Below are 12709 nucleotides of genomic sequence, written 5' to 3'. Positions count from 1 at the left end.
TGATATCTGTTACCTATGATAACATCACCATTATTAGCACTTAATAATTCAGTTAATGGTATGCCATTATATTGTCTATATATTGATAAAAACAATTTTAAGATAGAAATACTGGAATTTGCAGGAAGTACTGTATATTTGTATTTTTATAGACGGGGGTGGGATTAAATAAGTTTTCTTCTTCCCACTCCCTTTCAGGCAGAATCACATTTTCCTCTCTTTTCTCTTATTTATTTATGTATTTTTTTTTCTGACTTGTTGGTGGTGTGTCCAACTGTACACTATTGCCTGAAATAAATGAAAATGAAATGAAAAGCTTTGACAAAAAAATAAAAAAAAATAAAAAAATAAAAAAATAGAAAATTGTGATTAATTGCGATTAATTACAGAAAATTGTGCGATTAATTAGTTAAAATAGTACAATCATTTCACAGCACTAAAATATATATTTTTTGCCCTCAAGTTATAAAAGTACGCATTTACAATAAGTTAAAATCCAGTGAACTTTATTAGGTTTCCATTGGAAAATGATTAGTATGCCACTCTCATTCACTCACCCAAGCATGCTCCATGCAATGAGTTTCAAACAGGCAAAAAGTAAGTAAATAACCACTTTATTTTTAAACTATAAAATGTAATGCAAACATAATACCTCTCCCTGAAACAAAATGAGTTCACATACATTTTTGAATGTTTGTGATTCAGTGACTTATCGTTAATTAGTTATACAGGTAGAACGTATGGCAAAAATGTATGATTCCTGAAAAATATCAGCATATATTTGCTTGCATTGCTGCTGCATCAACAAAAGGCTAGAATCAATGAGATGGCCTCTATTATTCACAAGCTAAAATCAAAACTGTGAAATTCACTCAATTCCAGCCGAGACACAAACATTCCTATTATTGAACCTGAAGGTGGACCATCCCTTAAGTATCCATGCTGCACAGTTGCGAGGACTTCATAGCGTTTACCTATGAAACTGTTGGTCTGTATCCACAGTTATAGCGTGTTCATTTGTGTTTTCATTGCTCAGGCCATTATTAATGCTGCTGTGCTCACATCTCTCAGAACCACAGCGAATACAGGCTTCCTCCATTTGTCCCACTCCATCATCATCTGCCTCTTCTCTGGGTAAAATCGCAGGCTGATCCCACAGTTCCTGGCCATCAAACACTTCAATCCCAGAGTCCCCTGTGATGCGCCGGTACCTGCATTGCATTGACTCCTTGTTAGTGCACGTGCTTTGAGAGAGGGGCTGCAGAGTTTCTGGTATGTCTGTGCAAACCGCATCACTTGGGATGGATGTCGCTGCAAGGTGACAAGATTCATTAAGTGTGTCTATGGGTGGAGATGTTGCCAGGACAGGTGTGTAAGGAGGAGGGGGATTAGATGGACGGTCAAAGACATCGTCATAGGCTGGCAACAGGTAGGAGGGTAGGAATCCTGAAAAATGACAAATTATTGATTATAATAAAAGAAAACAACTCTTTTTCAATGTTTTTGAGCTAGTCTAGAAAAAAGTGCTTTTCAGATCTCTCGTCTGTCCAGATTTCACAAATGACAATTTCGCATTGACTCTTGTTTTTACACGCTCATTAACACTTATTTCATTTGATCAAAACAAACTTAACGCATAGAGCATGTAGAATATCTGATAAGTTAGTAAACGTGTACCACATTAAATTAAAAAACAAATAACTGACTTTTTTTTAAAAATCTCATCTGGATGCCACAAGAAGAGTCCCTATTTAAAAACAACAAAAAAAGCACAATATTGTGTATATATAACAGCAATGCAGATAAACCACCTACAATCTCTGATAACAATATTGAGCCATATTGTTAATGCAAGCACACATCGATCACTTCACAAGCAAATTAGGTTCCCCTTCATCTGACAATTAGCATAGATCTTAAACATTGAAAGCCAAAACATCCCTAACGAAAATTAAATTGCACTAATAAAGTAGCCACTAGAAGGTGCTAGAATGCACAAATGGAAATCAACGTGACTTTTTTTTTTTTTTTTTTTTTAAACAGATGTGTTCCTCTTAAATATTGTGAACATGAAGACGACAATATTGTGGCAGTTTTAATATCACAATATCACGATATTGCCCTTATTGTTACATCCCTAATGTATACATGTTAATTTATGTACATAATGGATGTATTTATGTATATACCGTACTGTATGTGCTTTCACATTGCATGCCATTTCTAGATATACTGTATTTGACTGCATTTGATGTCATCCGTTGGTAATACAGTGGCACTCCAATGACTCACTGTATCGTTGCTTGAGTATGTATGCATATCTCTGCTCTTCTCCATTCCGCTCCCAATTAGCCAAATACTACAAACTGGGAACAAAATAATTCACACAACTTATTTTTTAAGGGAAGTGTCAAAAATGCGTCACAACATGCCGCCCTGTCAGTCGTCTGAGCTTTTTCGATGCATGACTGTGATTTCCGAACCTTGCTCTTGCAAGATGAATTCTCGCGGTATTTGTGAGTTCACAAACTCCCAAGAATACATCTTGTACCGCTCCCGTTGATTTCCACCGATCGGAATCACTGGTGGTTCGGACCAATCATAGAGCGACATTGTGTTTGAGGGGCGGGATATGCAACTGTGACGAAACTAGGAAGCCAGCGCCGATGACAAACAAATCTAACATGGACGCTGCAATTAATTCTGGTCTTGCAGAATTACTCACCGTTTCCTTGTTTAATATTGAACAGAGAGAGACGTTTCGTGCATTTCTAGCCGGTAAGATGTTCGTGCTTTCGCCCCCTTCGACATGAACGAAGACGAAATTTTCACCCGTGGCCGTAATTGGTTAAACAAACGCGTGCAATGCCGCATCGTCCAATCAGCTTGAATTATTGTACAGAATGTCCCGCCTTTCCCGAGCAAATTGCCGTGGAGAAGTACCAGATGGATATTGCGGAGAACTCCCTTGAGCAGGGGTGTCAAACTCATGTTAGCTCAGGGGCCGCATGGAGGAAAGTATATTACCAAGTGGGCCGCATTGGGAAAAAAAAAAGAGAAAAAAAGACGGTATATAAGTTAAAAACAATTGCCGTCATTTATACGCAGATTTTCATGGACCAGTCCTAAATTACGGAGCTCAACTGCCATCATATTGTTCCAAAAAATAACACGTATGCAAATGGAACGCAGCAACACTTTGCCAGCACACAACCCTGCCCTTGAATGAAGCGCAATATCAATGTGATTTCCTACTGTGTGCCTGTTCTTTGAACACACCTTTAGTCCACGGCAGGAGTGATTGTTGCTTCTTTTCCTGTTTCTCCGCAAAAAAACATTTACTCTTGCTTCAAAACGTTTCGTTTTTAATGGGGCCTCAGTAACAGAGCAACGTCCGTGACCCGACTAGTACATTTACACCTGTCCCAGTGCCACCTGTCCCAGCTTTTTTTAAACGTCTGCAGCCATACAATCTTAAGTTAATGATTATTTGCTAAAAGCAATAAAGTTGATCAGTTTAAACATTACATATCTTGCCTTTGAAGTGTATTCAATTGACTATAGATTGAACTTCAATCCATGCGCTATCCGAAGCGCTTATCCTCACGAAGGTTGTGGACATGCTGGAGCCTATCCCAGCTATCTTCGGGCAGTAGGCGGGGTACACCCTGAACTGGTTGCCAGCCAGTCACAGACAAACAATCTTTCACACTCATAATCACACCTTGGGACAATTCAGTGTTCACACATGACTTGTTCCATTCCTACGCTGGGGATGTAACCCGAATTTCAACTTAAGTCGGATTTCACCGTTCAAGTCGATACAGTTTTTACATCAAAATACTTTGTACAGTAATAAAAAAAATAAAAAAAACATTTGCATGACCCGGAAAAGCTGGAACCAATATTTCGTGTTTCTGCACGGACATTTACTGCTGACGGACGACAATAATTCAAAACAAACATGGAAATGTGACGCGCCTGATGGCGAGCTGACCTGCTTGATGGATGTCCGTTGCTGTAGGTAACAGCATCACAACTTTAAATAACTTTAAATGGTGTGATGGCGGCACGGTGGACGAGTGGTTAGCACATCCGCCTCCCAGTTCTGAGGACTCGGGTTCAGGTCCAGGCTCCGGCCTACCTGGGTGGAGTTTTGCATGTTCTCCCCGTGCCCGTGTGGGTCTTCTCCGGGTACTCCGGTCTCCTCCCACATTCCAAAGATATGCGTGGTGTGAGTTGGGCGCTCCGAATTATCCATAGGTGTGTGTGTTTGCTTGGATGGTTGTTCGTCTCTGTGTGCCCTGCGATTGGCTGGCAACCAGTGTCACCCGCCTACTGCCCAGAGCCAGCTGAGATAGGCTCCAGCACCCCCCGTGACCCTTATGAGGTATAAGCGGTCAAGAAAATGGATGGATGGATGGATAAATGGTGTGATTATTGTGTGAAATTAACGAAAAAGAAGGTGCTACATGTATGGAACGTCCCAATTTAATTGGAATTCGATTTTTATGATGTTCAGTTTTGTACCACAGATTCTGTGGAATGTAAAAAGAAATGGGTGAATAAAAAAAAACTGTGCTAACTGGCCTACTAAGGACAAGCGGAGCTACAATGTAGCCCATGATAAAAACAAGTTTGACATCCTTTGCGTAGACTAGAGGCAGTGTGCCCAAGATACACAAACCACTCCTTACTGAGATAGAGGGGAAGCTGAGAGTTGTTGTGAGCTTCTCTGTAGGCAATGAGGTTGATCTCGTTCTGCCGGCGTTGCTGCTGGAAGCGTTGTTTGGAGCGCCAGTGCTGACACAAACAACAGCATGTCAGAATGCCAATCAGAGTCCACACCAACCAGAACCCTGTAAAACAACCACAAAATGTCTGGCACAACATAGAAATGCAGACCAACGGCAGAAAAACAGCTTCTGTAGTATTTCATTGTTTTGTTTTGTAAGGATTAGGAAGTAAATAAAGAATGCATTAGCTTTATACACAACAAAAACATAAAGGCAACACTTTTGTTTTGCTCCCATTTTTTATGAGATGAACTCAAAGATTTAAAACGTCTTCCACATACACGGTATCACCATTTCTGCCGAATATTGGTCACGAACCAGTCCAAATCTGTGATACTGAGCATTTCTCCTTTACAGAGATAATCCACAAGTGTGCCATATAAAGATGCTTATTAGACACCATGATTAGTGCACAGGTGTGCCTTAGACTGCCCACAATGAAAGGCCACTCTGAAAGGTGCAGTTTTGTTTCGTTTTTTTTTTTTTTTTTATTTGTATTTTTTTTAGGGGGTCTTGGTCCTCAGAAAACCAGTCAGTACTGATAACACAAAACCCGTCAGCTGTGTCCTTCGGTGAGTTCTGTGGGGGTGCTTCAGGAGTACAGGGTACAGAGCCCGATACGGGCTGTCCGGTCCCTTTACGGCCGGTGTCAGAGTTTGGTCCGCATCGCCGGCAGTAAGTCAAATTTGTTTCTAGTGAGGGTTGGACTTCCAAGGCTGCCCTTTACAACCAATTGTGTTCATAACTTTTATGGGCAGAATTTCTAGGTGCAGCCCAGGCACTGAGAGGGCCCGGTTTGGTGGCCTCAACATCGCATCTCTGCTTTTTGCGGATGATATGGTGCTGTTGGCTTCTTCAAGCCGTTATCTCCAGCTGGAATGGTTCACAGCCGAGTTAAGGATGAAAATCAGCACCTCCAAATCCGAGACCATGGTCCTCAGTCGGAAAAGGGTGGAGTGCCCTCTCCGGGTTGGGGAAATCCTGCCTGTGATTATATTATTATATTAGAATATTCCTGTGACCCGAATCAATACGTGGAGGAACTCAATATTAAGTGTTATTAGAGATTGTAGGTGGTTTATATGCATTGCTGTCATGTACAAAAGCACAATATTGTGATTTTTTTTTTTTTTTTTTTTTTTTAAGAATATTGTGACCTATTTTTTTTAAAATATCGCAAACCTCCCCACAATATCGTGATAATTATCATATCGTGATAATATCGTATCGTGGTGTTTGTATATCATACATCCCTAATGATTTGTCCAAGCAGGTGTTCACAAAAAGTGTAAGAAGAGTAGAACACATTAAGAACTGGATTAGTACATTCCTATTTCTATTATCTAGGGACAGCAACAGAAAACGTAACATGCTGTATTCCCATGAAGTGCAAATGTTACTTCTTTCTGTAAAACCGACTAAGTACTGATTTAAAAAAAACTGTTGTTTATTATACTAAAAGATTAAATAAACAAAGCCAATATGGATTTGCATACAATTGCTTTTACCCCAAACTGCTCTGCGTGCCAAAAGAGGAGGTGGGTAACTTACACCACAGTTCATAGTAGTAGCTGCAGCATTGTGTTTCTCCACAGCAGTGACCAGATTCACAGATATAGCTATGGTTGTCAAAGCCCATGCACACCAACTTCTTCTGTAGACAAAAAGAGAAATTTAGTTTTAGTGTTGAAATCAGCCTGACTGATATGTGGATGCATGGATTTGCTCAGACGTCACGTCACAGTTTTAAAAGATGTTATATCACTTCTAAACATGTTTTCTTTCCATCCATACAACTTAAATTACAGTGTTTACTTCTTATTCTGGCATCAACCTTTTTTCTCGCGGGGAAAAAAGGTTAAGGTCCCAGACAAATCAGTCATGAACAAAAAGATATTTGGTGGATCAAAGTGAATTAATTTCCAACTGAATATTAATTCTTCTTTCCTGTACTCTTAAATGTTTTAAAGTTTTCTATTAATGTGTTTAATCTTGCCAATGTATGTTCTTTTAGGGATTTTTGTATGATACTTTTGTTTTCTCTGCTTTGCTTGTTAATGTCATTAACTGTTGTGCTTGTTGACGCTTGTTGGTGTTGTTCCTTTGCTTGTGTAAAGCACACTGAGTTGCCTTGTGTATGAAATGTGCTATAGAAATAAGACTGCCTTGCCTGCCTGTTACCCAAGTTAAACATGTCCAGGTTATGATTGAAGTGCATTTTAAAAGTATGGATTCAATCGATTTAATGCACATTATTTTTTTTACAAGTCCATGTGAACACTTTGAGGATGTTATTCTGCAAAGAAAAACTACTCAATTTTTGTTGAAACACATGTTGAATGAGCATTCATTAATGCAAAAATAGAGATGTAACATAAAAATTACTGAAAAAAAGTATGAAATCACCCTTCTCATATGAAGAGGCGTTACGCTGTGATACAATTGAAAAAATACACCAAATTGACTGTCAGTGTGGCAGAAATAGAAAATGTTGAAATTTGATTAAGTTTGGGTTGTTTATTGTTGCAATTGAAAACGCAAAATGACCGTGCTACCGAGTGTACCTGACCATCTTTCTAAAAACTACTATTTTCGATTAAAAATAAAACTTGGACAACAAAGAATCAGTCGACAGATTCGTTGTTAAAGACCAAACCGTGTCAACAAATGATATGTAATAGGAAGCTAGCTGCTTCTTGGCTACCAGTCAACTGTTTCATAAAGTTAAGACGAACGTTAGTATTAACCTTTCACGTTACCTCAGTGGCCTCAGTCGCTAAACTTTCTTGTCCAACGGTGTAGTCAAACATCCCCATTGCTCTAAAATACTACAAACCCTATATCACTTAACAGCCCTAATGCTGCTAAATTCTCACATTTTTGGAAAAGGAACATCTACAAGAGTGCTCATAGCCCAAACAAAACAAGCTGTGCTAAACTTCAACCGTTGAGTTACCTCATCTGTCTCTGATTGGTCTAACCTGTTGTCTCTTGTGGAGCAATTGGCCGTTGTCAAATAAAACACGATACGTTCCCTTAAAGGTTACGTCATCTGTAAATAGGCAGAAGAATTATGATGCATTCGTGGAAGGAGGGAAGTCTGAGTTTCCCAATTGGAATATCCCACTTCCAACCTGAAAGCGTTTGAAGCGTAAAGCAGAAGTCGGTCCTGCTAAGCATGAAAACTTTATGGATAGATAAATTTGTGTGGTCACTACGCCATCTAAGAAGTTAAAGAAGTCCGGGTCCTTCAATGGCCCCTCGCGGGTGAAGCCGTAGTGCGGCCATCTCACTTTGCCACTCGTATTTTGACAACTTCAATGTGGTTTTCATTGAAAACATTTATCCGTGCGTAATTTACGCCAGGATCGCTATCAGATGGGGAACCTCTCAAAAGAACGAACTTCACTGCTTGCATCAACCACTCAGAGTTCATTAAATCATAGAGAGGTTATATTTAACATTATATTCACAGATTAGTCAAATAGGCAAGACAAAGAATACAGGGGATGATTTATTACTTCTTTCTATTCGCTTTTAAACCTGAAAACTGTGCTTAGTGACCAGGGCCGGCCCTACATGATTTGGTACCCTAGGCGAAAATGTACATGGTAGCCCCCCCCCCCCAATCCCATATAAAAATTAAAAAAAACACACAAAAAATTATAGATATATTATATTTAATAGCACACCACACAATAAATACCAAATTCCACAAACAAATAAAAATAAGAAAAATAACAGAAGTACAATGCAATGCAACTTTTTATTGCAATTTTTGCAAAATGACAGTATTTAAAACCTCAAAATGTTTTCACTATGTACATTAATAATTGTGTAAGATACAAAAAATAGTAAATGTATCAATATACAAACTTTGATATATCGTAAAACTTTGGCAATAAGGTGATTCACAGATAATGTGAATAGTGTGCAAAAAAACTTCACTAAATAACTGTCACGCCGCCACCGGCGTGACAGGCCATGCTCTTATTTTCATAGTCATGTTTCCTGTTTTATTTTGAATTTCTGATTCCCTTCTCACCCCAGGTCACTTGCCCTTCCTGCAGTTCACTAATTACCGGTCCCCGCCCATGATCATGTCCACCTGCCACCAATCAACCAAGACAATAAAAGCCACCTGCACTTTCCCCTCAGTGCCGAAGTGTCACAGTCAGTGCATGGAAGCGTCCCACAGTCCTCGAGTCCTTGTTCCTGTTGCCTTGTTGTTTTGCCTTGTTTTTGTGCCTTATCCTCCACAGCGGAGCGCCCTTAGTTACCCCTTGTGCCTTGAGCCTTGAGCCTTGTTTCCTCCCTAGCGGAGCGACTTTTGTTGTCCCCTGTACCTTTTGCCTGTTTTTTCCTCCCCAGTGGAGCGTTTTTAGTTCTCCACTTTTTGATTCCCCTTTCTCCTCTCAAGTTGAGAGTAGACAGCTGTTGGCCGGAAATAAACCTGCTGCCTTTGTGGCCTACCTTTATCCTGCGTCTGAGTCCTACCTCTCCTCGTCGTGTCAGTACACTTCGGCCAGCATGGACCCAGCAGGAAAGGTCGAGGCTGCGCTGCAGAGCCTTGAGGTCCGGCTTGCCAACCAGGAAAAGGTTCAACAAGCCGTGATTTCGCAGCTGGAGGAGCTGTCGAGCCAGGTCCAAGGACTGGTGAGCCAATCGCGGCGTCGAGCTCCAGCCCCCACCGGACAGCTACCCCTCCCCGAACTCTCTGTCCCGACCACGTCATTCACCGGGGTAGGATTGAGACTGGCCTCCCCAGAACGATACTCCGGTGAACCTGGACAATGTCAGACTTTTCTCACGGAGTGTGACATCCATTTTGAACACTCACCACAGGCATTTTCCACAGCTCGGTCCCGGGTAGCCTTCATGGTGTCCCACCTGACTGGACGAGCCAAGACCTGGGCAACCGCGGAATGGGCCAGGGGCTCCTCGGTCTGCCAAAATGTACAGGATTTTCAAGCCGCCTTGCGCCAGGTCTTTGATCCCGACAACAATGACCGAGAGAAGGCACGAGCATTGAGCCGGCTCCAACAAGGCAAAGAACCCGTCAACGATTACGCAATCCGCTTTCGCACCTTGGCCACAAACAGTGGCTGGAACTCCACAGCATTACAGGACCACTTTCTGAAAGGACTCTCACCCGCCATCCAAGAACTCCTGATACCCGTGGACCTTCCTACCGACTTGGATGCTCTGATCTCCCTAGCGATTCGTGCTGATCATCGCCGACGGGAGTTGACCAAGTCCAGCGGGCACCATAAGAGGGTGGAACCAACCCCCTTGTCATCGCCAATGGAAACCGAAATGCCACAGCTCATCTTGCCTCCCCGACCAGCGCCAAGGGAAGTGCGGAACGTCGAGGAGGAACCCATGCAGCTTGGTCGGGCCCAGTTAACCACCGAGGAGCGACAGCGTCGCCGCCAAGAAGGCCGCTGCTTCTACTGTGGTGAACTTGGTCATCTGGTGGGAACTTGCACCGTGAAAAGAGGTTCACCGGTGAGTTTCCCGTCACCCCGACCTGCTAAGACACAAAGAATCACGCAAGCCCAGATACGCCACCATGCTATGACCATTGACATGCCAGCACTTATCGACTCCGGTTCCGACGAGAGCCTCATGGACTGGGGCCTCGTTAAGCAAGTACGAGCCACCACCGCACCCCTTCCCCGGATCATCCAGGCCAGAGCCCTGAATGGCAAGGAGCTCTTCAGCATCACCCACATCACCGAACCCCTGGAAGTACGAATTGGACAACATATCGAAAATCTCTGTTTCCACGTAATCTAAGCTTCGTCTCCCACTTTGGTTCTGGGATATCCTTGGCTACGTCAACACAACCCCCGAATCGACTGGAACTCCGGGAATGTACTGGAATGGGGAAATGATTGTAAGGATCACGTTTTGGACCAATCAGCGACCAGTGCATCCTCAGCCGCAGTCAACATGGTCACCCTTGAGTCTCTCACTCCCGAGCCTCGCCGGGCGCCGCCTCAAGCCCCCGAGCCTCGCCGGGCGCAGCTCGAAGACCTTACGCCATGCCAAGTCTCTGCATCACGTCACGCCAAGTTTCTGCATCAGGTCAAGCCAAAGCCGTCAAAGCCAAAGCCGTCCACGCCAAAGTCTACCATACCACACCAGGTCGGCCAAGCCTGCCCTGCCACGCCAAGCCTGCCAAGCCTGCCCTGCCACGCCAAGCCTGCCACGCCTCGTCAAGTCTGCCAAGCCTGCCACGCCAAGCCTGCCACGTATCGTCAAGTCAGCCAAGCCTGTCACGCCAAGTCTGCCACGTTTGCCAAGCCTGCCACGCCTCGTCAAGTCTGCCAAGCTTGCCACGCCACGTCTGCTACGCCTCGCCAAGTCACGCCAAGTCCGCCCGCTGACTCTTCTATCAGGAACATCCTGAACGGTCCCGACGGGACTCTTGTCTGGCTTCATGGACGCCCTCCTGAACTGCCTTTTTTTGTCTGGGACGGAGGGGTGGGCCGTGTTCCCACCTCCGTGCCCCCTTCCGCCCGCCCTTGTTTTTGGACTCTTTGGGTCGGATGGCCGTCAGGAGCCGGCCATTGAGGGGGGGGTACTGTCACGCCGCCACCGGCGTGACAGGCCATGCTCTTATTTTCATAGTCATGTTTCCTGTTTTATTTTGAATTTCTGATTCCCTTCTCACCCCAGGTCACTTGCCCTTCCTGCAGTTCACTAATTACCGGTCCCCGCCCATGATCATGTCCACCTGCCACCAATCAACCAAGACAATAAAAGCCACCTGCACTTTCCCCTCAGTGCCGAAGTGTCACAGTCAGTGCATGGAAGCGTCCCACAGTCCTCGAGTCCTCGAGTCCTTGTTCCTGTTGCCTTGTTGTTTTGCCTTGTTTTAGTGCCTTATTCTCCACAGCGGAGCGCCCTTAGTTACCCCTTGTGCCTTGAGCCTTGTTTCCTCCCTAGCGGAGCGCCTTTTGTTGTCCCCTGTACCTTTTGCCTGTTTTTTCCTCCCCAGTGGAGCGTTTTTAGTTCTCCACTTTTTGATTCCCCTTTCTCCTCTCAAGTTGAGAGTAGACAGCTGTTGGCCGGAAATAAACCTGCTGCCTTTGTGGCCTACCTTTATCCTGCGTCTGAGTCCTACCTCTCCTCGTCGTGTCAATAACTTAGGAACATAACGGCAACTACTTAAAATAGTGCACGCCGGGACCTCCTTGCAGCAAAGGCATCAATTGGTGCGTCAAAGGATAGCTGCCTGGATACTTCTTGATTGATGCTGATAAGTGCCAGTCCAGTTAGCCGTTCTTGTGACATGGTAGACCTTAAATAGTTTTTTATTAGTTTAAGCTTGGAAAAGCATCTCTCAGCTGATGCTACAGTCACTGGTATGGTAGCGGCCACTCTGAGTGCTACCCACATGATGGGATAAATTTCTCGAAGTTTTTTCTCCTCTAGAAAAACTAACAGTTCCATGCTTGACATATTGGATTTTGGCCAGGTAAGAAATGACTGCAAGAGTTTGTTTTTTGTTTTTTTTAATTTATTAGAGTACATATTGCACAAATAAGTAGACCCCGAGAAAAAGGCTTGTTAATTCCAGGCCTAGCAGACATGTTGCTACCCATAACAGTCATGGAGCTCATAGAAAATACTAGATGTCGTTTTTGTTGTGGGTTGCTTTTTTTTTTTTTTTTTTGCATTAGTTAATTTGATTAAATTGAAGATTTTGTAATCTATGCATCCTATTACAATCTTACTTTCATGTTGTGAGTCAAGTGCGTATTCTACAGAAAATATTTTGGAAATTGTTCTTATGTTTATTGAGATATTGAACATCCATCCATCCATTTTCTTGACCGCTTATTCCTCACAAGGGTCGCGGGGCGATATTGAACAAAATCTTTAAATTTTTCAAAGGTGGTATA

At 43.2% G+C, this 12709-nt stretch overlaps 1 protein-coding gene across 2 annotated transcripts; it reads right to left on the bottom strand.

Moving 5' to 3' along the window:
- Positions 1 to 598: 598 nt before the first annotated feature.
- Positions 599 to 7781, bottom strand: LOC144001667 (WW domain-binding protein 1-like). Of its 2 annotated transcripts, none has more exons than XM_077496176.1 (4): positions 7556 to 7781; positions 6348 to 6450; positions 4698 to 4859; positions 599 to 1446 (listed from the first exon to the last, which is right to left on the bottom strand). In XM_077496176.1, the coding sequence occupies exons 1-4, from the start codon at positions 7610 to 7612 to the stop codon at positions 971 to 973; spliced, it is 798 nt and encodes a 265-aa protein (XP_077352302.1). In that variant the 5' UTR covers positions 7613 to 7781; the 3' UTR covers positions 599 to 970. The 2 variants fall into 2 exon arrangements, with proteins under 2 accessions (XP_077352302.1, XP_077352303.1); XM_077496177.1 differs by having other exon boundaries at positions 6348 to 6447.
- Positions 7782 to 12709: the final 4928 nt, after the last annotated feature.

Source organism: Festucalex cinctus, chromosome 14, assembly GCF_051991245.1.
Source record: "Festucalex cinctus isolate MCC-2025b chromosome 14, RoL_Fcin_1.0, whole genome shotgun sequence".
Classification (NCBI taxonomy): Eukaryota; Metazoa; Chordata; class Actinopteri; order Syngnathiformes; family Syngnathidae; genus Festucalex; species Festucalex cinctus.
This window is presented reverse-complemented; position numbering and strand designations above follow the sequence as displayed.

What these genes read in the sequence shown, in the direction of transcription:
- LOC144001667 (XM_077496176.1), bottom strand. Translation starts at nt 7,612, where the DNA reads ATGGGGATGTTTGACTACACCGTTGGACAAGAAAGTTTAGCGACTGAG. An exon ending in CTACTACTATGAACTGTGGT is followed by an intron (nt 4,860 to 6,347) that starts GTAAGTTACCCA and finishes GTTGTTTTACAG; the next exon opens with GGTTCTGGTTGGTGTGGACT. An exon ending in TCAGCTTCCCCTCTATCTCA is followed by an intron (nt 1,447 to 4,697) that starts GTAAGGAGTGGT and finishes GTCATTTTTCAG; the next exon opens with GATTCCTACCCTCCTACCTG.